This window comes from Anomalospiza imberbis, chromosome 2 (genome assembly GCF_031753505.1).
Source record: "Anomalospiza imberbis isolate Cuckoo-Finch-1a 21T00152 chromosome 2, ASM3175350v1, whole genome shotgun sequence".
NCBI lineage: Eukaryota > Metazoa > Chordata > Aves > Passeriformes > Viduidae > Anomalospiza > Anomalospiza imberbis.
Window position 1 is genome coordinate 84,185,684 of NC_089682.1, and position 26,755 is coordinate 84,212,438.

The following is a 26,755-nucleotide window of genomic DNA, read 5'->3' on the forward strand; positions in this document are numbered from 1 at the left end:
AGTCACAAGAAATGATAGAAATATACCCAAAGTGGTGAGCTGCTATTGAACCCATTTAACAGCAGCAGCAGCAAGTCTTCATGTAAAAAACAAACTAAACATTTAAAATGTATTTGAAGGAAAACTTATGTCTGAGATGTATGCGAACCTCCTTTCTAAGGTGGCAGTTGTAAGTGTATCGCAATAAAATATTTAACTTTCAAGAGAAATAAAAAATTATGAAAAAATGCAATGGCATGAGTGACATTGCTCATCTCTCTGTGAGGGGGATAATAGTCATTAGAGTACTTATTTTTCACTCTAAATAGTTTATTTGTTAGAAGCTATTTAATGGTTGTCAGGTGTAACTTATTTTTTCCATATTTTATTCACTTATAATAAATAGCTCTGTATTTGTTAATAAATAAAATAAAATTTCTTGTATTGCTTCTGCCTCTTAATGTAAAATTTGAACTTTTATGTTCAAAAGTTCTGAAATTACATATTAATTATAGCAGCATTTATCTAGTTTGTATCTTCAACCTGAAGTATACAGTGCATAGTAGGTGAAGGCTTAGTTTCTCTTGAGAGATAGGAATAATATATCCATAGTGTTTTCTTCTGCTGTTTATAGCTATAGGAGTCAGACATGGATAGAAAGCTTCTCATTTCCCTACGTTTCTGCAGGGCAAGTATGTGGCTTTATTACTCATAAATGAACATTCTGTTAGCAGGTTTTATACTTTTAAGTGGTTTTAAAAGTAAAACATTTGGAAATCTCTCAACAAATACTCAAATAAGCCTTAAGTATTTAAAAAAATTGAAGTACATAAGGCATAAATTACAGCATAGAAAGTCTCAAATGTATAAATTTGTAATGTTTTATTGAAAAAAAGGCAAAGAAAGAGCTTCAGGGGTTGTTACATTATTGGACCAGCTAGAATAGTCAACGTACAACCATACAAGACTATGGTTCTAAAACCTTGTGATTCTTGAGCCAGACAAGTTTGGGAACGAGTTGTCTTGTTTCCTTCACTATTACCCTAGCTCTCATATGACTTTGGTGGTTTCACTGAATGACTTTAGGTTCATTTTTAGTAAGCTCAGCCAGCTGAATGTGCTTGTTGTAAGCAACAGTGCCAGCACTGAGAAAATACCCTTCACTCCTGGGACTGGCACTCCAGTTTTAAAGTGCATTTACATTGCTTAAATCTCTTTAAGGAATATTCAGGGCCTAATTCTTCCTTTCTTGACAGTACTACAGACAGACTTTGCCTATCTGCTCTTTAAATCAATATAAAAAGATCTAAAAACATTTTGGTCTATCTCTTTTCTTGTACAGAAGATTAGTATCAACATATGAAACCAGCACAAAAATGCTCATATAGATATAGCTTCTTAGCATCTGGAAGCAGCTGTGATACACCTTTCCTATTATCAAGACAATGTGAGAGCCTCCCCCTTTTTCAACAAGCAATATCTGTTATTTTCAGATGCATCTATAAATACATTGAAGCTATACTATCCATCTATAATGGAACTTCCAGATCAAAAATAAGAGATTTGCAGTAGTATGAGACAAAGATGCACAAGAACTCTAATGTTTTGGAGGTATGAAATCTGTTAAATGACTTGCTCGTCAACTAATTTTAGGAAGTGTGCATGAATGGTAGTTGTACAGTCAGGAAAAGGATTTCACTGCAGATTTGATAACATCGTGTAGCCAGACAGCCCCCTGTTGGTTGTATTGCTGTGGAGGTTCTAGAAAAGAATTGTGCTTGAATTCAGCTATTCATTGCACTCAGCAAGCAATTTTTTTCAATCCTATATCACAAATAGAGAAAGTGGAGGGAAAAGAAAAATCTGTGTGCTCGTAGAAACTACCATTGAATCAAGTTTTGTCTGTTGTGTATGAGAAGTGTTAAAGCTTGGTTAAATAGGGTGCCTGCACACAGTTTCTTAATGCCATTATAGAAATTTATTTTTAAATTGCTGTAGTAAAAATGTAGAAGAGTACTTTGTCCTTATGATAAACCTTAATGCTTTAATATCACATTTACAGCCTGACTAAGGCAAAGTATTTAGATCAAGTTCTGTCAAGAATGCAAGGTTTTAAAACAAAAGTTTGTAAGCCGGCAGTGAACTAACCAGGTAGAGCCTTATTTAATGACTGAGACTCTTTTATAGGCACATCTATGAGAGCTTCTGCTATTTAACAAGGTACAGTTTTACCAAGAGTCTTGGGTGTTTTTTAATCACATTTGCTTTGCTTTAAGATGTTTCTTGTACATGTTCTAAGTTGCTACCAATGCAACTAGCTGCATACTTCCAGTTTGTGTTTTCTTATATATTGAGAAACCGAAGAAATTCTTCTTCAAAATGAAATTAATGTTTCATGCTGACAATTGCAGGATACTTAGTAGGCATTTTTGGCATTTTGTCTTTTTTTTCCCAAAGAGTTTGTAAAGAGAACCTAAAATCTCCTTTGTAATGGTCACTGTATATCCATGTAGTGATGGAATACTGTAGGTACTGTATGAAATGTAGTACTGGGTGACACAACGATTCTAGAAAGAGCTCTGTCACAGAGGTACAGCATCTTCTGCTCTGAGGTAAACAATACAGAAGTTCTCTATTTCTGCATCAGGTATGGCCAAGGTTATAATGCCTCATCTTCATTTAAGGAATTGGATTTGTGGCTGAAAATCCATTGCTGCAACAGTGCTAAAGAAACCGATGTGACAATTAGTTTTCTACTACAGCACAGAAGACTAGCAGGATGCCAAGAAAGCCAGAGTGCTGGAGGACTTTTTCTCACTCTTAGAACACATTAAAAAAATCAGTGATCAGATGTCTTGGGATAGCTGGCAGAAACAAGAGGGTAAGGCTACGCGCTGTGATTGAAAAGGGGGGATGGGAAAGATGGGGACAGAACAAAGAACTGGTTTAAAATTGTCACTCTTTCATAAAATGTCTCAGAAGAGTTTTAAGAAACTACCTGAAACAATCTCAAGGCAAGGGGGCTCCTCCACGAAACCGAAAACCTGGGTTTCAGAAGACTGAGGAGATTCAAGTTCACATCTCCTGCTTCTGAAAAAACACCCTGTTGAAGTTGCCCACAGATGTTCCCCATCTTTCTTGTTAAATCAAGGATATGTGCAAAAAAGTCACAAAATGATTTTGTTCAAAGGTTGTTGGCAGTGATAACTATTGCTGTTAGCAGATGAAAGCAAGCTGCAGGTAGGATTTCAAAGGATAGTGGAATTTGCTTTTATTGGACTAACTGTGCGGTTTCTTGTATGTTCCATATTTTTTTCCTAAGATATTTCCTGAAGTAATGGTAAAGTCAGCATACAATAAATATAAGTACCCATTAAAGCGCACTAAAGGAATACCTTATGTTTCCAGTAGATGAACACTGAGATAATGAAGTATTTGTGAATCGCATCACAGTCTTCTATTATGCCAAATTCTGGATTTTATTGCTGAAGAGAGCACCAGTAAAGGTGGCTTTAAACTGCTTTATTCTCCTATATTCTCTAAATATGCTGAAGATGGAAAGCAGGGAGCAGCATTAAAGAACTTCATGGCTATTCAGCAACCAGCAAGGGGACTCACCTCTTCCCTCCTGCAATCTACCCTCAAACTGCTTTCTTTCCATGTTTGAAGCAGCTTTTTGAGTCTTTGGGTTTCAGAGGTTTTTTGTTTTGGTTTGGGTTTTCTTGACAGGAGAGTTTACATTCCCCCCCATAAATTAGCAGCATAGGTAACAGCCTGTTCTAGGTTGAAGAAGATTCAAATAACTTATCCTGTTCAGAAAAATTAAAATATTCTTTCTCTTCCGAGGAGTGGTTACTCCATTCCCAAATTAGGATTGATCTTCAGGACTTCCTCATGGTTCTTGGAGTATCTTTAATTTTTAGTTTGTTTAAGTAATTCTAGTCACTTGGAACATACAGATAACTTGCAGAGCTGTTATATTGTGATCCCATTCTTTTATGCTTATTCAGGCATAAAGTAAGTAGCCTGAGAAAAGTACTACCTTTTGCTATGAATGTATCTCAGTTTCCTCTAAAACTGCAGTTTTTTCTCTTTAGCTGTGAACAATTGCCCAGAGCGGTGGACATTTTCAATCATAATTTGACAGAATCCTAATTTTATCCCTAGTTTTTTTAATGAATGCTGCAGGATTCTTTTAAAAACAGCACCTGGTCCTGGTGATTTATGGTGAGTTTCTCAGGCTTCCAGTAGGCTCTTTTTTTGAGACATCTAGGCCTGGGGAAACTACTGTGAATCCCCATAAGGCACATCCTTGAGATAGGAATTTCTCTGTCCCCCTTTATGTAAAAACCAAATAATTTATATTGAACTTCTTTAACTGTGACACTTTCTTTCATCTGCCTCTGGATATTACATAGACAAAACTAAAAAATATCCTCATGAATTCTAACATCTTTAAAAATACTTGTAATTGTGTGTGTGTGTGTGTGTTGTGCATCATTGATACGGGGGCGCTGCAAGCAGCCATCAGTACCCATGAGTACCTATAAAGCGGAACATTTTTCAGCAGCACTTGTGAAAGCAATAACTGCATTTCTTTGTGCAAGAGTAGTGTTAACCCATCCCCTCATTCTTCAGGCTACTAGTGGCTACAGAGAACTTTTCATTACCTAATGATGTTAGTAATTTTATTTTTCACTAATCTTGATTAATTTTTTCTAACTTTACTTTCTTACTTGTTTATATTAACACTTCAGTAACTGTTAAGATGTGGTTTAGTTAAGAAACTGTATCATCTCTGGTTTGTTGGGTTTAGTTTTTTTTTTTTTTGCTTTGGTTGGACAAATTGCTTCAGCCTAAGAAGAATTCCATGTCTGCGCATACCCCATGAATGAGCACGACCGCCCTAGCATTCAGACATTTGCGGTGTAATGTAGTGGTGTCATTAAAGAGTGTCTACATAAGATACACTTTACTTGAGTTGATGAGCATCACGTGTACCTTCTAAGAGGGTTGAGCAAGCAAAACATCTTGCCTCAAGATGTCACAAGTGATACAGGCACCTGGCCTCTGGTTCTAGTTTCCCTGAGCAGAAACACTTGAGAAAGACCAGAGCTGTTTTGCTTTTCTAACTTCTTGTCCTAGGCTGTCAGCAAGTCTCCTAACATGGCTAGACCTTGATTAGATGGAGAAAAGGAACAGAACATTTGCGAAACAGATCCTGATTTTATCCTGCATAAATTCTTCTGAAGTTAAGCACATTTCAGACCTGGAAACACCAGGCAGTCCAATCATACGGAGTTGGAATTTTCATGATACAGTGGTCTACAGTTCTTGGATTCCTTGTCAGCCATAATTCTAGAGAAATTATCAGTAACAATGGGGCACCAAAATTATAGCAAGGTTGAATCACTTTTGAATCCTTGAGCTTCATCAGAGAAATCCAGCTCCTCACTGTCAAATCAGACTCAGAATCATCCCTCATAAACTTCAGTGGGTGTCTGGCCTTCAGTATTCATTCATTCTCTACTCCGCTGGTAGTCAGAGACCATTTTTTATAAGCTTACAGCATCCTGTAGGACTAGTTCCATATAAAATACTCCTGTGCTTAGTCAGAACCAGAAGAAGACTGAAAGGTTCTGTACAGTTCTGTTGGACATCCTACACCAGGAGAGGTAGGTGTGGTTCACACTACGGCAGCTTATAGAGATGGGACTTCCTGTATTTTTCAGCATCTCACAGATTCAGAAGCATTAATGTTGGAAAAGACTTCCAAGATCTCTAGTCCAACCATTAACCCAGCACCAATATGCTTGCCACTAAACCATATCCCCAAGTGCCACATCCACACGCCTTTTGAGCTTTCCAAGGGATGGTGATTTCACCACCTCCCTGGGCAGCCTGTTCCAATGCCTAACTATCAGTGAAGAAAGTTTTCCTACTATCCAATCTAAACCTACCCTAGCACAGCTTGAGGCCATTTCATCTTGTCACTTGTTATCTGGGAGAAAAGACTGACACCTGACACCTACAACATCCTTTTAGGTAATTGCAGAGATCTTGTTTGTTGTTCCAGGTAACAAGTGACAGGATGAGAGGAAATGGCCTCAAACTGTACCAGGGGAGGTTTAGGTTGGACATTAGGAGGAATTTCTTCTCAGAAAGGATGATTAGATATTGGAATGGGCTGCCCAGGGCAGTGGTGGGGTCACCACCCCTGAAGGTGTTTAAGAAAAGATTGGATGTGGCACTTGGTGCCATGGTCCATTTGACAAGGTAGTGTTCAATTGGTCATAGGTTGGATTTGATCTCAGAGGTCTTTCCCAAGCTGATTCTGTGAAAGCTGCCTCCAATGACAGCAAATACTGACACCTAGAGTAAAAAGATGCTGAAGTTTTCTCTCTGCTGCAGAAAGAATTACCTTCTGAAAAAGAGGATCTCAAATAGAGTATTATTAGTTAATATTGCAAATGCTAATTTGAAATGGTAAGAATTGCCATAGACATCTAGAAAGGAATTCAGATATGGTGCAGTAGAGAGACTTTATGGCAGTAGTGACATTTCCAGAGACAGAAATTTTGATAAGAAGTCTTTATGGGTTTTCTGAAGCATTCAATGCTTTGCATTCTCTTTGTATAGACAGGGTTGCACACTCTGCTTAGGTCCCCAAGACAGGTAAACACCGGTTGCCAGCTACAGGCATCACAAGAACATAGGCTTTCCAACCCTGCAGGCCTACATGCCCTCCAGCAAAGCAGCACAAGACTTAAAGAGGAGAAAAAAAAAAAAAGAAAGCTTCCTTGTGTGTTGCAGTTCACCTGCTTCTTTCATCCACATGGCAATGTCTGACTGCACCAGAACATTTGGGATGTTTTTAAAGTTGTACCTCTTCCTTTCAAGCACTGAAATGGTTTTATAATGTGTTAAAGCCTACCAACTGTCACAGAGATTTGTGTATTCTATTTTAGTCACTCATTGACTCCTTTTGGTCACAAGGTGTTTTATGAGAGCATGTTAGATCATTAGTAGCACTGCTTCTTTTCCTATGTAAAAGAGATTTTTTTAGCTCTTAAAAAGGGATGGGGAAATGTGATAGTGAGCCAATTCCAGTACAGTATTCATTTTGGCTGTCCCAGATCTCAAGAAATGTAAATATGTACAGCTGAAAGATTGGATACTGAGAAATGTTTTCAGCCAGCGGTTTATCACTACCAAGTTAGAAAGCCCTGAAAGCTCTGACCTTTCAAAACAGTTATTTCCACACTGTTACCCACCCTGCCTGAAGGAACTGTTTCGTCTTTCTGGCAGGCGTCATTGCCTCCAGTATAAGACCTGCATGCTTGTCACTGCCTATTTCAGAAGAACAAAAACCCACATATGTGTGCATGTCCTGAACACTCCGTAAGTGATCTAAGAACTGTCATTACATCCTTCACTCATGGCTTCGTCTTGGCCCTGAGGGTAGACAAGAAGTCAGCACAGATCCCTCCGCAGAACAGAGATGATCCAAACCATAGCAGTCTGATATTCCATTAACCTTCTGTGACCTCACATAACATTCAGCTTTTCTATTCAATCTCAGAGCCTACCTCAGAGGCTCATTGAGAGCATGGATCATGGGTCAGAGGGCAGTGAGGCACTGGCACAGGTTGCCCAGAGAAGCTGTGGAAGCCCCATCCCTGGAACTGTTCAAGAGCAGGTTGAATGGGGCTTGAAGCAACCCGGTCTAGTGGAAAGTATCCCTGCCCATGGCAGAGGGGTCGGAACCAGATAGTCTTTAAGGTTCCTTCCAACCCAAACTATTCTGTGATTCTAGAGGTCAGACTTTCAATAGCTTAGCACAAGACACTGTTATAGCACAGCTTATGAGGGCAAACTATAGCCAACAGATGAGTCGCTCAGGTGTTCCTGTGCCTGCCTGGGCGTTTTCCAGCAGGGAGTCTCCAAAAGATGAATCTTGCAAAAAGATGATCGTTTGCCTGTCATTTTTCCAACATGTATTCGTAGAGATTTTGGGACTGTATATGGACAGTGAAGTCTAAATTGCTTATCACACTTCAATTGTCAAAGAAATCTTATGAAATAGAAGCAGAAAGCAGTTTTAGTCCAACCAATGATGGAAGAAGCTTCTGTTACATCAGAGACCATGCAGATACAATGTTTCACTTGCATTCTTGATATGGCCATATTTAAGCTATTAATGTGTTCTAGAGATCCCTGGTTTACTGAGCCATCTTCAGAAGGTAATGTTTTGAACAACTATAGGTAGCAAATAAATATTATATGGCTTAAGGATAATAGAATTGCAAATTCTGTCATCCTTAAGCCATAAAGGTAAACCAGTCTGTTCCAGGAAATATCTTTCCAGTTTATGGAAAATTAGGAACTTGCTGACAGGATTAGTGCTCACCATAGTGCAACTGGCATTGAAACAAAGGCCACCAACAGGGCATATCCAGGAAGTATTCAGTAGGCTTATCACCCCAGCACTACCAAAACAGTGATGTTAATCTGATCTTCAAAGTTTAGCTATTTGACCTCCAAAAGCTTAGCTTTTGTTTCCAGGTGTGAGGTATCAACATGACTAATCCATCTGATGTCTGGGTCCTGCAATGTTTCACTTCACAGCACAAATACAGAAATTACCTCCTAAAGAGAAATTTTCTTCTTCAGGTATGTGAACTATTACTGGAAGATAGTCTATAGATGCATTAACCTAACACATTTGGGAAAAAATCATCCTTGTAGTCTCATGAACATTTAAGTTTCCTGTCCATGTTATTCTGTGCCATTTCCAGGTTTGTATAGCTATTACCCACCCATTTGTTCACCTCTGTGAGATCTGCTTTTCCTTGTCCACTGGCATTGACATTTCTGGCAGCTCTGTCCTCTCCTCAATACAGTAAGATGTGTCTCTTTGATCCCACAAAGGCTATGACACTTTCCAGCCTGATTTTATTAATTTACTTCCTCTCTGTAATGGGAAGGAAGTGAGTTTGCCACCTTCTGTGGATCTCTGCCTGCCCTTACCACGTAGTCCCTTCCTCTGTTCTACCAGGACCCAGCTGAGGAGCATGCTGAAGACATAGTAAAAACACAAAGATTAAAGGATGGAAGGGTCAGCATGCCTTCTGTTTATTGTTGAATACAACACTGTAAATAAACCGGTATGTCAGCAATTATTTTATTACTCAGTTTAGATATCACTGGGGAACAAAAACAAAAACCATAAATGAGCCTTTTCAGAAGGCCCTCAATGAAAGCTACAAACTGCCTTTGAAATTCAAAGAAAACTCAGTTCCTGACTCCAAAGTACCAGTAAAACCCCAGACTTGATGTTTCCAATCTATTTCCTTTTTTTTTTCCAATGGAGAATCAGGATGGAACAATGTTGCAATGTTTAATTCTTCTCAGTTTCAGCAAGCACTCATCTGACTGCTGTAACAGTAACTTGCTTAGAAAGCAAAGCCCTAAATTAATTTTCTACAGCAGACTTGTACACATTACAGTTTCCAACCTTTAGGGCTACATTCATCATCCTTCTGACCAGAAAGAAGACACCAATTATTGAACCATTCCATTAGACTGAAAACAGAGTAGAAATGGAGGAAGGATTCTTGGAAAAATTTACACATCAGATCACACTTCAGGAGGTTATTTCAGCAGAAACTACATGATGGTCTAAAAAACTGACATTATTTTTTTATAGAAGTCAGATTTATTTGTATTTTATATGATGACTAGTGATATACATCTCACCCACACATTTGAAAATATTCAGGGCTCCAGGCATATCTCCAGTCAGAACCAGACTATTCAAATCATTGTTGGTCCATCCATTTAGTAGTTAGAACAAGGCCTTCTGTGACTAATTATGGTCTGACTGCAGCAGGAGAGGCAGCTTCAAAGAATGGGAATCTTCAGACACACTAGCAGTTCCCTTGGTTCCCAAATTCATTATTTATGTGGATTACATTGAGTTGACAGATATAACTGGGCTGTTGAAGATATGGTCAAAGAAGCAGAGTCACTCCCTTCCCTTTTATTGTCTTCTGAAGACATAACAGTCATATGCATCTGTCACTAGAGAGAGGAAGCTCTCCATCACTGGACTTCATTTGGGGTTTTATAGGCTGTTTCAGTAGCATTTGGGAATAGATCAATATAATATGTGGTAGGGAGTTGTATTTCTTCATGAAACACTGTAAATCTTTTATTGAAGATATTCCCACTGTTTATTGTTGAAAATCGATAAAAATAAACCTTGTAAAGTTAAAGCCTGGCAATGGTTCAGCACAAATCAGAGGGAAGGAGTAAGAGGCAATGAGCCTCCCTCCTCTTCTTAGATAATTCCCAGCTTGTTTCTCAAGGAATATTTAGTAACACTTTCCAGCAATCTAGGAACAAATTAAAAAAAAATATTCAAAGTTATGAACTCTTCATTGTGAATTCAAACAGGACTTTTGATCCACTCTGGTGGCTTTCTGGTACTGAATTCAGCTGTGGATCAAAACAAAATACCATCCAGGTTATGACCAAAATAGGTAGAAACTGGGAAGAGTTCACTGGGCAGAAAAGTTTCTCCAAAGTTAACAGAAGTTACTATCATTGGGCATGATGCACTTATTCCAGCATCATTGTTTTGCCCTATGGCTATTAATTCCTCATATGCAGCATTGTAGGGAGGATCTTCTACTACTTCCTTGAAATTCAGTTATGAAGGTAATTGAAAAACGGTCTGGAATTATTTAGTAAAGGGGTAAACTTCCCAGTACTATGGCCAGCACAGAGAGATCAGTCTTAGTATCTAAGATACTATCTAAATAGTATCTTAGTCTGTGGTATCAATTTATAGAGCTTTACTTAAACATCGATTCTTAATTATTTATACAATCACAGGAGTGCTGACTGCAGAACCTGTAAGAATGCAGTGACTGCACTTCCCAAAGAAACAAAAACCCTCATGAACTGTCATTGAAATCAATACCCAAAGAACAAGAAGTTATTTCACAATAGACTCTGTCCTTCCTGGTATCAGCAGGATACTGAACAATTCAAGTGGTAAATAAATGACATGTCCCTGAAAGGGATAAGTACAACATGAGAGACTTCCCAGTGTGTGAAGAAGCAGGCAAAAAGTTACTTAAAAGCACAAAAACAGTCACCCATCACTAGAAAAGGAAGTCAACAGAGTTACACGGTGCAAGAACAGGGGGATTGAAAAAGTGTGTGGTACCTCTATCCTGCTGGGACATCCAACCGGCATCACAATATTGTAGTGGCAAAGCCCTTAACAGTCTTGAATACAGAAACACAAGATGACATGCAATTATAAAGGAGGGGAAAGTGATTAAGATGAGAAAGTATGAAGCAAATGAGGTGTTGTTTTTCTGAATCATCTACCTTTTGCAAATCCCACAAGCTATCGCCTCATTTTGGATGACCTCCTGCCATGTAAACTGCAGTCCCTGTGAGTGGGACAGGATGATGGTGCTGCCTCACCATTCAGTTTCTTTTTCCACTATGGGTCTGCCTGTTACAAAACCATACAGAGCTCATTGTGAGTGAGGGATGGGACTGCCCCAGCACTGTGGCAGTTCCTTTCTAGCATCGCAGGCAGTGGAACAGTTTGCACATTTCTGCTGAATCCAGGGAAGAATAAAAAGGCAAATACAGCAGTGAAGTTTACTGAAATCAGCAAATTTTGCACCTTCACAGGAAAAAAAGGAATTCTCTTGAGAAAGTTGGAAATGACTTGAAGAAGCAGATTATGTCTGGGATAACAAATTACTTTTATTGGAAAATGAAAGTCTAAATGTCTCAAAAATCTCATTGCCATTTAATCAAAAAGAGATGTGAGCAATCAGAGCTTCTGGTTCTGTCACATGTAAAAGCACAACCAAGTCACCTACAACACACTGCTAGTCTAGCAAAGATTGTTTGTGAGATACCAGAGTTGAATTGCCTGCCAAGGTTTGGGTGGAAGTACTCAGTTTAGCACATAATCTGGTTTTGACAAAGCAGCTTTTAAAATCACTCAGACTTGTAGTTCCTATCAGCCAAATTCACTTGTACAGCTGTTCCCTTCTGTGTGAATTACTCTGCTGAGTACACACCACACAGTCTGCTCTCTGCTACATCCCTGCTTGTTTGGGGCTTCAGAAGGGAAGAAGCAGTAAAAACATTGGCCACTATTTCTAAATTCCTGCCTTGGTGCCTGCAGGTTACACTGCAGCATACCACTTCAAAGAGGGCACAGAAAATTTGCCATCCTGACTCAGCAACACTTTGCAGTAGGATAAATAACCTCGCAAGGTGGAGGCCAGCTGAAGATCATCCTAGTAAATCAGTGCTATTTTTATATTAATTTGTCTGCAAAAAAACATAATTTCACCTGTTCCTCCATAATTACTGCTATTTAGTTGTAGCTTGAAGCTACACAACACCTGTAGCTCTATCATCCCTGCTTTTTTCTGTGTAAAGAAATCCAGTAAGGTGCTTTCCTTGAAGAACCAGCTTCAATTTAATTTATTCCATCAATCGTCCATTGAAGTCATGGGTATCCTACTGGTGTCAGTCAGACACTTTCAACAGATTTCTATCACGTTGTTCACACACATGCTGTCAAACTTATTTATGGAACTATCAGTTAAAAAAACAAACAAAAAAAACCCAACAAACTGAAAGCATTGTGTAGGAGCCTAATCATGTTCTCTGCAGGAACACAAAATGACAGAAGGTGACACTTCTCAGTTCAGAGCTAAGTAAGAATAAATGCTAGAAGAACTCTGGGAACACAAGCTTGTTGATGGTCATGTGCTTTGCTTCCAAAAGAAGCACAGAGTCACAGCACACTGTTACCCAAGGGTGAGGTAAAGTACATACGGTTCTTTACATGACAGCAAGTTACACTGGTATATTTTCCAGAGCCAAATGTTGCATTCACAAAATGATGCTGTGCTAAATAAAAATTAACCCATGTGTTCAGCCCATCATAGAGTTTTACTAAAATGGTATCAAACATTCATTTTGCCAAAGACATGGAACATGGATGATGGCATAGGTAAAAACTTTAGGGCTTTTTAGAAATTGAAGTATTTTGTCTTTTCTTTCACTTTATTAAAAAAAATGGTATCCAAACTTCAATTTTCAAAGTGGCTGCTGCAGCATGAAAAACAAAGTCTCTACTTCTGTGGTAGGTGAAACAGTGTAATTGTTACTATGAGGGATTCTGAAACTTGTCTCAGCTTACATCACTGCTACTGGTGATCATTTAGGGCATAATGTCTAAACACAGCCTCAAGTTTATTTTTTTAACTTTCTCTGTAAGAATTTGCTTTTATTATTTTGTCTCGTGCTTCACATTGGCTAGTCCCTCCACCTATAATATCCACAGCCAGTAACTCACCCAATAATCAATATTATAGTTTCCAAACAGGAGCGCTGTCTGCAGCACAGCAATTTGTGGGGACAGTCATCCCACACAGCTTGTCTGCTCTGTCACACAACAGGTGTGGCTTTGAGGTCTGACCTCAAAGCCCACCATGATAGGCTTTCTGGCACAGACCTTCACAGAAGGTCTCCACAGAATGATGGAACAGGCCAGGCTGGAAGGGAACTCAAAAGATCATTTGGTTCAGCCTTTCATGTGAAATAGAGCCTCCATGAAATCATTTAGCATGCTCTTCAAAATTTCTAACCACATCTCTGGGGAGGTTGTTCAGTGAATGATGGTTCTCACTGTAAGAAATATCTTATTCCAGAAGAATATGAACATACTGACATTACTGACCAAAAAAATCCCATTTGAAGTGGAAGCATTCACTCTTGCATTCATTACATAACCTGTAAGCAGTTTAGGAGATGTAATCCCATAATCATATTATTCTTAACCCAAACAGCTCTAGAACAAGCAAAGAGGACCTCACTGTTTCTGCTGAGCTTCTGAACTCAGGTCAAGCTGAAATCCCCCAGAGTAGTAGCCAAAGAAAAGAGGTGTCTGATAGTGGCACCATCAGTCTGGAAAGATCCATTTCACTGAAACTTCTTAGGGCAAGAAACAGATGGCTGAGTCCCACCCCCATTATCAAGTGCTGCAAATAAAGTAATGCATTCACATTTTAAAACTAATGAAAAGCCAGATCTAATTGGTCAGCCAAGAAAGCCCAAAGTGGTTCTCCTGGGCTGTTCAAAGCCTTGGGAAGATGGTGTTTTACCAGCAAGAAAATTGAGATGCGACTAATGAATCCCTGAAGTTATTGCTATCTTTCCCTGCCTTGATGGAAGGACGAAAGATTCTTAATTTATAAAGCTTCATTAACTTACCTCTCTCAGTACCTGAGCTAATTTTGGTATCTTTACAAAGCTTTGTACAGGACTAACAAGGCTCTTGAAGCCACTTCTGCTAAGCCTTCCAACTGTGTTGTATTTAACAAGTGCTAAAAAATCCTTTGCACTATTTTGTTTGAAACTGTACAAACTTTAATCTGAAGGGCTGTTCATCACATTTTCATCCTTTTTGTGGTGAAAGCACTAAAAATTAACTGACCTTCTCTTCACAAAGATCTTTATCATTTAATTCTCAGAACCAAAGAGCATTTTAATGCCACCAGAGTGGGAGGAGAGGACAGAGGAGTGTTCTGCAAGAGACAGTCACACATTATTTCACAGACCTCAGCGATGGCTTTCATAAACCACACAGGAGCACAGCTCGGGACGTTCTCCTTACACTGCTCTCAGCCAACTGCAAGAGAGTCAGTAAGTGGAAGCACTAATCAATTGTTGGGGTTTGCATTCCTCCTCCAGCCACTTCTCCTAACTGTTGGGATGACAGTTGCATCAAGATGTTATTTCTTCATGTATTACCTTGTTTCTAAAACCTACTTGCAGATCAGCACAGAACATTAAAACAATTTTCTGGAAGGGATGGCTGATGCTTTGCGAGTCCTCGTGTAAATTTTAGGCACAGAGAAAAAACAAAAACAACTCTTGCAATTGCTGAAATATGGTCCACAAACCCAGTATTGAATCTGGGCTTCTTAAAGAGGGTAGAGCAGTAAAAGGCAAGAAAGCTATTTTTCCCCTAAATACTTCAAAGAAAATGTGTTTGTTACTTCCCTCAATAGCTGCAGTTTCAAACAAGCCAAAACAAAACAAAACAAAAAGACCACTAGTGCTGACACATCCCTCTTCTACATTCAAAACATGGAAGGAAAAGCCCTTATTTCCATTTCTGTACTTGGCTTCTCCTTGCCTGTGGTACCCCAGAGCCCCCTGGGGTTTGGTTCACCATGATGGCAAGGCCTGCTGCCCTCTTCATCCTTTCAAAAGTGTAGCATTCAATCTTCTCTTCACTGGCAACTGTCCTGGTGCTTATGAGGCGAAATCCATCTTTGAGTAAAGTGTCAAGCAGCAGGCCTAGCACGTTAGTACCATTAATCAGCTTTCTCTTGTCAGGCTTTATGGAAACATACCTAAAATCAGAGGGGAAAAAAAAAAAGCAGTTACAGTACACTTTAACTACTTCTTTACAGTGCAGATCAGCACAGCGGCACTGTGTTTACAGCAACCAAGGCTCCAGATATATTTTTCTTCCTTTAAGGACGACTGGACTCTTTCCTTCATTAAGAGTAATTCTCAGTTCATCCAGTTATGTGCTGGGGAAGAAGCACTTCTCTTTCACACCCTCCCCCACCACAAAACTTACTTTCTTAAGAAATACCTGTGACAACCCCCATCTTGTCTCACTTTACAGAGGAGAAGAAAGCAGCAGGCTATGCAATGCTGCAACAGTTTTTCAGGCAAGAGTAAATGATGGACAGCAGAGTCACATTCACCCCAAGAGCATCACTCTCTAAGACACAGAATCTCTCTCTACAAACAGTGACATTTATTGCAAAGTTACCTTGTACAGCAGGTTGTGTGGTAACAAATAGGAAAATCATTTCCACATGGCCTCAAATGATTTTATTTTATATAAAGTACAGTGTAAGAATCTATCCAGACATTCTGAGGAGCAGAGGTCAGGTAAAAATACTATTACAAAATGTATAAACTGACAGGGGAAACTGTTCCACAGTTCACAGGCAAGTACACCAAACATTCATGGAAAGCACAAGAAAGGCAAAGAAGTCCATGTCACCACAAAGATGAAGGAGATAGAAATTCAGCAAGGCAACATAATCGAATTTGACTTGTTTCATTACTCAAGATCAGCTTTTCTGTTGATCTGCAAAGGGAAATTTTTACCAGTTCTGAAGAAATAAATTTAAAAATCTGAAATATTTTCCCCGCTACTTAAGTTGCCATAACCTACTCAACCAATTGCTAGTCCATTAAAATTAGCAATATGTTACAAAGTTAAGGTTTGGCACACAAACATATATATTGCTTCACAAATGCAAAGCAGTTTTTATTCTAATTGCTTAGCCAAAGAAAGCTGGAAGAAAGATAAAGTTTATTTTCTTAAAAAATAATCAAAAGACTGCTGTGTTGGTTCATATATTCAAATATAATATTTCTGGAACTATTTCAATGAAATTTCCTTAAAATTCCATATGTTCTAACAGCCACAAAGGACAAATTAGGTTAACATTTTCTTATACAGTAAGAACATGTCTCCATACAATAGAGACATCCAGCAAAAGATAGTTTTAAAAAATCTAAGTAGTCATTAGAATACGATACTGCTATCACAAAAATTACTGATACACAGTTATCTTAACAAAAACAGAACGTGGCTCTGAATTCAAAGAAAACCCACTGTGAAGCATATAATTAATAATCTGTCTTTTCTCTTTCCCCCTAATAAAAAGCTCTACAAAAGCTTTCTAGTCCCTGAAATGCTGTCTCAGTTCCACTGGAGTTTTTAACCCTTCTTGTCATTCTCTGTTTCCTGTTTTCCATATAAAAGCCTTTTGCACCATAAGCTAGTGGAGATTTTAGGCTTCCATCCAGTACTTTACTTCTTTACTTTGTTTCCTTTGCTTCATTTTACTGTGTTTTTCATGTTCTGTAGAAGGTGATACTGTGAAATTCTAAAGTAAGTGAGGAGGAAATTGCAGAGAGAGAGAAAAACCCAAAAGCACTCATAAACAAACATCAAGAACAGTATTTTAGGAGGCTGAAGAACAGGCAAATCAGTGTAACAAATTAAACTGGGTGTTTCAGAACTAGAAAAAGATAACATTGAACAGAAAGAAGGAAACATATTTCTTTCAGTTTCTTTAAAATTAGCTTTGCTAGCACATAGCGTGCACTTCATGAACTGCAAGTCACAAAGACACATGCGTAATGAAAAGTCACTCTAGGGACACTACCTGGCCACGAACTGGTCACCAGCAGAATACTCAGTACCACACAGAAAAACCAGATCGTGATGAGAGGGTCTTTCCAAAGGAAGTGGAACAAGTGGCTTCTGGGAAGGAAAAGGGCTGCTCCAGCCATGTCCTGACTGCTGCCCTGTAAACACAGTGATCTGCTCAGCTAGTGCCTCAATGGTGGTACTGCAGGAACCAAAGATCCGGAAAAAGGCCTGCATTTTTTGGAGAGAAAAACGCACTTCCAAGATCTCCAGCCTCGGCTTCAGCAAATGTTCTTGGCTCAGGAGGTCAGCCAGGTGGTAGAGTCCATAAAATTCTGCTTCTTTCTGCAGCCTCTGATAGTCTGAGAAATCAGTTGGTAAGGACACCTGGAGAGTCCTCAAGAAGTCCATGATGTAACTAAACAAAGTTCCATCTCTGTCCACAAAAAACTCTCCATTCACCAGTTTAAATTCCCGGTCATCATCATTCACCATCCGTGCCAGCCTGGACTCAGGGAACTGCTGCAAGGTGGAAGCCCGGGTTACAAATCTCACACCTCCTACACTCAGAAAGACCACCTCTCGACTACTCATGGCTGCCTCAGCCACTCACGAATCATAGCCCTCTGATCTACATGTCTGTGACTTGATCTTTCCTAAACTGCAAGGCAGCTGCAAAAACCATTGCATGCTTTTAGCAAGTGTTTGGACTGAGGTGTGGAGCAGCAACAGGATTCCCAGGCAACAAAGATGTAAATATCATGTACAATAGTTTTGTTTGCTAGGTTTGGTTGCTTGGAGACTTTGAATTCTTGGAATTTAATGTTTTCTGTTTGAAATGAACAGCTTGCAAGGACTACTGGAATACAGTGAATTGATTGTCACAATTTATGAAACCTTGAGAGAGGCAAATGAATATTCCCGAAGGATGGCACACGTTATGTTTGTTTTCTAGAAATGCCAGTTCAACACTTTCATTTCATACACTGCTGTTCATATGACCACTGCAAAAGGAGGTTAAATGTGCTTCAGGCAAGACATTTCAGTACCGTATGCTCCGAAAGAAGGGCACTTCAGAGAACTCAAGCTTAAGGTTACCTTTAAATCACTGTTATCTAAGGCCAAGTCAACACAACCAGAAAATTCAAATAGCTCCTGAAACGAGATATTCAAAAATACAGCAACAGCAGAAGAACCTATACAAGGTTCTTCAAACACCACCAACATCCATACACCTGCTGCATCACACAACCTGTTCCAGGAATCATCCAGTCATTTTTCCTGGCTTTGGAATTGCAATCTGGAGAGGCAGAGAGTGACAGGAGAGCAACTGTTTTACCTGCAACCTCTACAGGGCTAGAGCCCAGGCTGCCTTCCTGTGGCAGACACCTGTATGCCTTTCATTGCACTAAGTTCTTTATGTTAAGGCCAGTTTTTAAGAAAGTGTGGCTTCAGAGAAACATGGATCTAACAAAACAGCCCAGCAACCCCAACAGTTTGATGTTGGAAAAGTAAACTGCCAAGTATGAACTATCTGCAAAGCCCACACCATTCTGCAGCTTGTTCTTACCATTTCCTCTAGAATTTATGCTTGCCCTGAAGATACATTTTTGTACAGAATATGTAATCTGAATGCACAGGGTAATTACAATATTTGGTTATACAAAAAAAATACCCTACAAAACCAAACCAAAACATATAGCTATTTCATAGAGAAGTAACATTGTCAGATGGAAGTTGGTTCCAGAACATGAATGATGCACACTGCATTTTGCAGTGGAAGGGCAGTCCTCAGCAAACCTGTCAGCACAGTGCTCACCTCAGTCACAACTCTTCCTCCTCTTTCCAAACGATCTCCCAGTTAAAATTTTTTTTAAATTACAGTCTTTTACCTTATTCTACAATTACATTAACAACAAACTAAAGATACAGTTTGGCCCTATATTTTGGTAAGAAAAATGATTTACAGTGAGTAATATTCCCATAATCATCACTGAAAGAAGAATCCACAAAGTGTTTTTCAAAGCTCCATTTCATTTTCTGATTTAGCAGTGCTCAAACTATGTGAACATTATGAATGTTTTAGAATCATTTTGAATCTTTGAATGTTTTTACTGGAAGCCTGAAAAGACCAATTAATTTGAGGAGTCCCATGTTTTCTTTCCCAGATCTCTCTTAGTTCTTATATTCCAGCAGACACTTCACAACAGTTTGTATTTGCACACAAACTGTGCAACATTATCCAGTACAACCAATGTATAGTTTTTACATTTTTCTCTTAACAGTGAAGCTCCATCTGTCATCTGTTCCCAGTAAAAGACTGCATGATCTGCTATCTCCACAGTATCTGCCAAATAGGACAAGCAAATTGTAAGGAACTGAGATTTCCAGCACTGGAGGTTGTCAATGACTGACTCCACAAAGGACATTCTGGTGACAGCAAGAATGAGCAAGAAAATAAGAGAGTTCACTATAAATCTGCGTGAAAAGATTGAGGGAATCTTGAATTTGAAAGTGTTGCTTTCCTGAGGCAAGGAAAGTTTGTCCACATCAACAAGTTTTATTCCATTCCATTGGCTGGTATCAAAGCTCTTCATTGTGGGACTGATGTCCACAGTGGAACAAGGTAAAGGGGTTTCTTTGAGCACCTTGATTTTTTCCCTGAACTCCTGCATCTGTTGCAGAAATATAATGGGTTCGGACACATCTTTGAAGGCCTCTGCAATGTTAAAAGCCATCCGCTGCTCTTGCAGAATCGTGTTCAGTTTGTTGATTTCCGGATCGTAGGCCTGCATCACTGCAAGCTTCATGGTCTCAAAGTCAGACAGAATCTCATTTCGCTTCTGCTCCAGTGTGTGCTGCAGCTTCTCAAAGAACTCCTTCACTTTGTCAGAATCTTTCGTCAGCATCTGCAGAGCTTTCCTCTTGCTGGTCTCTAAGGTATCCAGCCGTGAGAGGGCATCTCCACAACGCCAAGTTTCAAATCCCTGAAACAAGGTTTCAAAAGCCCTCTTCTCCTGGGAATAAGCTTCTTCAATGGAACAGAAAACATGCTTTGTGTGGTCACCACGGGTGGCACAAACCCCACAGATCAGCTGCATGTCTGTCCTGCAAAAAATGTTAAGGGGTTGCCCACTGTGCACTTTGCACACAGGCATTTTTGGAGTTACTTTGATTTTGTTGTACTTCTCCACGATACCCTTCAGGGAATAGTTGACCTGCAAGCTGTTGATTCCAGTGACAGGAGTCTCCTTCCTGCATGTGGGGCACTTGAAAGGGGATGGCCTCCAAAGCACATTCCGCACATTTCCCTCAAGAATTCCTTCCAGACACTTTCTGCAGAAATTATGTGAACAGGGCAGGACACGAGGATCATCAAACAGGCTACAGCAAATGGGACAGGTCAGATCTTCCTCTAGGAGCTCCATCATGTCCTAGGAAAGAGAAAATGATGGTAACAGAATTTACAAAATGTATTTCTTCCTCAAGGAGACCATACAAAAACCAATCTCCATCTGAGACATGTCTCAGTGAGAGAAGAATGATTTTTTCTTCCAGTATCCTTAAGAGAGAGCCTCAGCTGGGTTTTTGCAGCCAGTCCCCCTTAGCTGTGGTACCTGGCCAGCAAATGGCAGGAATAAGAATGGTGCAATGCTCAGGCAGAACGATTTTTTTGGACTCTCAACTAGAAATGCTGGAAAAGAACGCTTGCCAATCCCATCAAGGATTCTTAAAGAAAATAACTCATGTACTCCTAATAACAGTGCAAGACTTACATCTTTCCTTGCTGATGCAATACACAGAAATTGGATTTGCACAGAAGATACATAGCCAATACACTGCTAAGATTTGATTACTTTCTACTTGCTCTACTCATCCAAAGCTTCCAGTTTCAACACTCTGGTACTGTAGACAATACTAAAAGTGACTGAAAAAGCCCAGCTGCAGTATTTCTGCTGCTACAGAATACATGATGTGTCTTTTTGCTCTACAAAGGACAGTCACCACTCACTTTAAGAATTAGCTTTTCTCTTGCTCATGCAGTATTTTTAAATAACCAAATGAATGTGTTACTATTGAGCCATTCAGCACAAAGTTAAAATACTTCAAATAACAGCCACCCATAATCCTTGATAATTCATCATGATACAAAACTGTTAAACATTTTTACTCATCTACAATCTCTATTTCCAATTCCATTCTCACAGCGTTCACGCCTCAGTAATTTCTTTCTGTGGAGAGAACCTATAGGAAGAATATTTATCACGTAATCCTTCCTACTGGAAAGTCTCAGTGAAGGGACCAGCACACTACCCTCCCCCTGCCTCTAATTAAAGCCAAGTTCTCAAATGCAGACACCCTGTAAATTACAGCCTGCTCTAAGAAAACAAATAGCTAATAAAGACCAAAGTAGGTGACAGTCTGTATCATAGAAAGCTCTCAAACACTTTGTTTTGATCTATAATTAGAAAGATACTTCCTTTGCATTCCTTCCGTATTATACAACATATATTCATATATATGTAATAAAATTAATTTTATAAATTGAAAGACATCACAGAAAAGTGCATCAAAGTACTGCTGTGACATCAAGGCATGTTAATGAGCTCTTAATTAGTTCTGATGTAATTTCTAAGGTTTCTGTCCCCTCAAAGAAATATGAAGTGGAAAACATGGGAGCCAAGAAGAGACCTGCAAGGGAAAATCCATGCTGCACAGGACAAGAAGAGCAATAAAAACAATACTTCTGACCCAAGGAAAGCAAAGTTCACTATCAGGAAGAAAAGTGAGGTCACGCCTGACTTTCTTTCAAAAAAGGACCAACAGTCCCAGTAAGACTTCACAGTAAAAGCTATTCTTGGGAAGTGTAAGCAAACCTCCCATGATTTTCAAGTGAGGAGGAAGGGTTGTAACAGACTGAAAATTCAATAGACATTCTCAGTGGGCTGAAAAAGACAGCAGTCGAGTGTCAGGAACTCTTATCCTTTATTATATAGCCACCTTAACTCCGACAGCTATCCCACTATTTAGCTGTAGAAGTGTTGGCTAACAAGCTCTTGACTTTTACAATTAACTTTACCAAGCTCCCGACTCTCCCAGCAAACTTCAGCACAGAGCAAGGGGTGAAATCCGATTGCCGCACTTGCTGGGATAGAACAAGAGAGGAGAGAGTAAAGACAGAAAATAGAGAAAGTGAAGGAAAAAGACCACCAGTCCTTAGATCCCGCACTGGTCCTGCTGCTGTGTACGGTCCAGATCTGGGATCAACAAAAGCCCGGAACCGATCCCCTCCCTTTTACAGTTTCCCTAGGGCACATCCCCTCATTTTTTGCACCATTTGCTGCTGCTGGCACACGCACAGTAAACCCTTGGAGCCCTTGAGGAAATGAGGGGGGGGGCTGGGGGTCTGCAGTGGTCTGGGAGCCCCCTTTAGTGAGGTGCCCAGGACTTGACCCTTCTCTTGCTGCAGGCACATTAAATATGAGCCTCCATGCTGATTAACAAGCCTAGCAATGAAAGGGAAGCTGGCTCACAACAGCGCTTCCCTGCCTCAGCGGGACCCTCCCTCCCAGTCCCAACTTTCCTGTCACAGCACGACAGTCAGAATGCTTGAGACAACCATGCTTATGTGCTTATGCCCCTCCAATATTTTCTGTGCTTACTGGACAAAAGAGACTATGGAAAAGTTGCCAGCTTTTTTACTCAGAACTAAAGTCAGGAGACAGAAGAAGCCACCACTACAACTAGGGAAAAAGTCCTAGAGGAATGGTCTAATAACTCTTAACTAATGGGTTTCCTGTAAGCCCACAGATCCCATTCACAAACCTCATTTTCTGTGAGGAGAATGTAGTTTTGAGGCACCTTGCAAGCTCTCAAAGCAACGTTTCTCTTCCATCTTTTTCCTAGTGGTAAAAATAATGGGATGACAGGAAGATGATAATTTCATCCCTCCACTCTTGAATCTTCCTTTTTGTGAGCAGCTCTCTCTTTCCAACTTGTACTCATAGCTTTTAGCCACAGTAGCAGCACAAAGATCAGTTCTGCTCATGTGTTAAGAAGATAATAACTACAAAACTAAAATGACAGTTTTCCATCTCTTAGTAAATGGACAGAAAATATTTGCTCTGGTCCATCTCCTTTACCAGGGAGGATTTTACTTCCCAGCTGGGGAGCTGGAAAAGCAGCTTTGCATGCCTGACAGCAAGAACTGCAAACCAATGCAGAAAATGCTTACTATAACACTTTCCATCACAACTGCAGGACAAACACCGAAGATTTTCACACTCCTAAAAATACAAAAAAACATACACAAAAAGGCTTCATGATCCAACTAATATTGTCCTGTTACATTTCAACACTACTTACCAAATTACATAATTATGCTTTATAAATATAACTGAATTTCAAAACCTGTATACAACATCATTAAAAACACTGGATTTTAAAAAAATAAATGGGCTGGTCTACAAACTCCACCCCCTTCCCCCTCTTACAACACCAGAAATGCCAAACCAAAAATACTGAAGACCTGTATGATTGGTTGGACAGATTAACTTCTGTCTTCTTTAATTTCAGACAGTAAATTGTCTGTGGATTGAATCATCCCTTAGCAACCTGGTATTTGTGTTATGAACTATAGCTACATTTCAACTTTTCCACTGGTAATTTCTCTGTGTAACCTCTGACCCAGGTTTGGGTGGCCCTGAAATTCCCCACTTGTAGCACACGGACCAAAAGCATCTCTGTGCATAAACCCAACAGATGTCACCCATCAGAAATAGCAACTTGCACAGTTTTATCATTAGGAAGAAGAATGACAAACAACATCAAACCATAAAAGCAAAAACAACCACAGTAGCTTTTTCCCCCACTCCCAGACAAAAATTCATTTAGCATGCTTCTCAGCATATAAATTGGATTTATCAGCCAGCAGCATGCTGAAAGCGAAACCAGAATTTCACCAGGCTTCAAAAAAACCAAAAAGATAACCTCTGAATTGCAAGTTTCCTGCAGTGGCGTGTAACTGTTCTTAATGAGATGTGACCAAGTCAAGCTACATTTCTACAAGCAGTTCAGCTAGTCAGGAGAGGTCACATCTCCCTTCCTTGGCAAGGACCCTGGTCTGTGTCAGGACCCCCTATGAGCAATTTCACCAGCCTTCTGTCAGACTGGTGTGTTGAATCAGACCTAAAAAGAGTCCTACACAGAGGAGAAGAGAGATGGAAGATCCTCATTCCAGCAGCTATGATCTTAACTGTGTTCACTCCACTGAGAGAAACTGCAATCTAATGGAGGGTCACTATACATTTTATTGTGGAACAACTGACCTCCACGAGCAGTAGGTAACATAGGATCATAGAATGTTAAGGGGTTGAGAAGGACTTTGAAGATTATCTAGTCCCAACTGCCCCTGCCATGGGCAGGGACACCAACCACTAGACCAGGTTGCCCAAGGCCTTACCTAACCTGGCCTTGAACACTGCCAGGACTGGGGCATCCACAACGTCCCTGGGCAACCTGTTCCAGTGTCACTGCTCCCACAGTAAAGCATTTCTTCCCAATATCTAAATAAAATTTTCCCTCTTTCAGTTTGTACACATCACTCCTTATTCTGTCCCTATAGTTCCTGATGAAGAGTCCCTCTCTGGCTTCCCTGTAGACCCCTTTCAGCTACTGGAAAGTTGCTATCCAGACAGCCAAAAAGACATGGGTAAATTGCCTATGCTTTAAACCTGGTATTTCATGGCCAAAAGTTTTTCCAGGAGCACCAGGCAGATCCAACACGTCCAGACTCTCGAAAGGCAGGAAGGCTGGTGAAATGAGCGAGCTGTGCTCAGCGCATACACAGCCCCATGAAGACCGTTTCACCCGCAGGGCCGGGCGGTCTGTCGAGCGCTGGGGCTGCCCCAGCGCTGGTCTCTGCGCCCACCCCCACTGTCCCTTGACCTGGCAGAGGTTCCCTTGCTGCTCCTGGTTACAACCCCCCTCTCCAATTCCAGCGGGGAATCGCCCCTAAACGACGACACCGCAGCCAGCCGCCGGCCCCGGCCTCCGCGGGGGTCTCAGCGCTCCGCCCGGCACCGCAGCCCGGGGCAGGGAGGCCGTGCAGGTCCGCCCGCGCCCCGCGAAGCGCAGCCGGGCTCAGGGGGGATGGCGGCTGCCCGCGGAACCGGCGGCTCCGGCCGCGGCAGCAGCGTCCCCCGGCCCAGGCGCTGCCGCCGCCTCTCACAAAGCCGCGGCCTGCGCTCGCCCGGCCGCGCCCGCCCGTCCTGCCGCCCCCGGGCCCCGCTACTCACCATGGCAGGCCGGGGCCGCGGGGGGCCCGGGGCAAGCTGGGGACCCGCCGCCTCGGTCACTCGCACGGCTCGCCGCGCTCCCGCCCCGGCCGCTGCCCGCCCTCCGGGCCCGCCGCTCCCGCCCTGCCGCCCGGCCCGGGCCCGCCGGAACCATCGGCCGGGAGCTGCGGCCCCGCCGTCCCACCCACCTTGGCCCGCGGCCGTCGATCCAGCCCCAGGGCAGGAGCTGCTGCGGCTCTTCCCTTCCTCCGCTTGCCTGTGAGCGGCCAGGAAGGCCTCCGGAGCTGCCAGGAGAGAGGGCCGGCGGTGGATGCTGCTTGCCTGAGGCGGCGGCCGAGGCTGCAAGCCTGTGCCTCCGCCGAGATATATACGGGTTTCTGTTGTTTGTTAACTCCGTTAAATTACACTTGAGCCTGCGGCTCACAGGCGCACGTTGCACAGCCTAGGGAGGGGCGCTGCTGGGTGACAGTCCTGCTGGGGATCTGCCACCTTCCGAAAGCACTAGTTAAAAGAAAACATAATTTGAGACAAATAGCCTTATCTGCTATCTAGGATAGCGACTCATTCTTATTTGCTTGAACACACTAGTTACACCGTTTCCAGATGGTGAATCTCTTGGAGAGTTAACGTGGCCGTAAAACCAGTGCAGGTTTTCCACAAAACACTGACTAGTCCCTGGGAAATGGAGCAGAAGAGATCCCATATGAACGTGAAAGAACATTCTAGTTAAGGGACTACGAAAATGAGTCTAGAAGTGCTGAGATGTCAGAGGACCTTTGTGTTCCATATCTCTTTTGCAGTTCTGTTAGTTCTCAGTCAACAGAACAGGTCTCACATCAAAGTCAATCTGAACTTATTTTCAAGTTAGACTTTGTGAAATACTACATCAAAAGCTGTTCCCAAATGTACATACTCTGCCTCCTGCATCCCTTCACTCCCCTACTCCGCAGCTACTGCAGTCCTGTCGCTCATCAGCATAGGGGAGACTCTTCACCTCCAGGACTACCCACACAAGGAACATAACAAATCAGATCATATTTCCATCAAATGAAGCTCCCTTGCACATCTGACATATTTATTCTCATTATTTAGGAATCTGGATCTTAAAAGCCATTCAATAACATGCCAAGGTTACGCTTCACCAATTCACTGCAGTCAGTTACTCCTCACCTTCTCT

The 26,755-nt window shown here is 41.1% G+C and overlaps 2 protein-coding genes and 1 long non-coding RNA gene across 5 annotated transcripts in view; 1 reads left to right on the forward strand and 2 right to left on the reverse strand.

Moving 5' to 3' along the window:
• The window catches only part of LOC137469423 (uncharacterized), an 86,306-nt gene extending 77,568 nt beyond the window's left edge, over positions 1 to 8,738 (forward strand). The window contains exons 9-10 of the long non-coding RNA XR_010996498.1: positions 614 to 3,745; positions 3,852 to 8,738. This is a non-coding gene — a long non-coding RNA (uncharacterized lncRNA). The remainder of the gene's footprint in view (positions 1 to 613; positions 3,746 to 3,851) is intronic.
• A 344-nt stretch (positions 8,739 to 9,082) lies between these two features.
• Positions 9,083 to 17,875, reverse strand: KCNRG (potassium channel regulator). Its single transcript, XM_068182130.1, has 2 exons — positions 17,298 to 17,875; positions 9,083 to 15,452 (listed from the first exon to the last, which is right to left on the reverse strand). The coding sequence occupies exons 1-2, from the start codon at positions 17,873 to 17,875 to the stop codon at positions 15,200 to 15,202; spliced, it is 831 nt and encodes a 276-aa protein (XP_068038231.1). The 3' UTR covers positions 9,083 to 15,199.
• Positions 17,876 to 19,208: 1,333 nt separating this feature from the next.
• On the reverse strand, positions 19,209 to 25,903 carry TRIM13 (tripartite motif containing 13). 3 transcript variants are annotated; one of them, XM_068182128.1, is made up of 2 exons: positions 25,767 to 25,903; positions 19,209 to 20,715 (listed from the first exon to the last, which is right to left on the reverse strand). In XM_068182128.1, the coding sequence occupies exon 2, from the start codon at positions 20,710 to 20,712 to the stop codon at positions 19,483 to 19,485; it is 1,230 nt and encodes a 409-aa protein (XP_068038229.1). In that variant the 5' UTR covers positions 20,713 to 20,715; positions 25,767 to 25,903; the 3' UTR covers positions 19,209 to 19,482. The 3 variants fall into 3 exon arrangements, with proteins under 3 accessions (XP_068038229.1, XP_068038228.1, XP_068038230.1); XM_068182127.1 differs by lacking the exon at positions 25,767 to 25,903 and adding an exon at positions 25,579 to 25,694; XM_068182129.1 differs by lacking the exon at positions 25,767 to 25,903 and adding an exon at positions 21,058 to 21,684.
• Positions 25,904 to 26,755: the final 852 nt, after the last annotated feature.

Bases quoted from the DNA above. Each gene is read 5' to 3' on its own strand.
- KCNRG (XM_068182130.1), bottom strand. From the start codon at position 17,875: ATGAGTAGTCGAGAGGTGGTCTTTCTGAGTGTAGGAGGTGTGAGATTT. The intron at 15,453-17,297 runs GTAGTGTCCCTA...CTCTGATTTTAG, and splicing joins GGTGACCAGTTCGTGGCCAG to GTATGTTTCCATAAAGCCTG.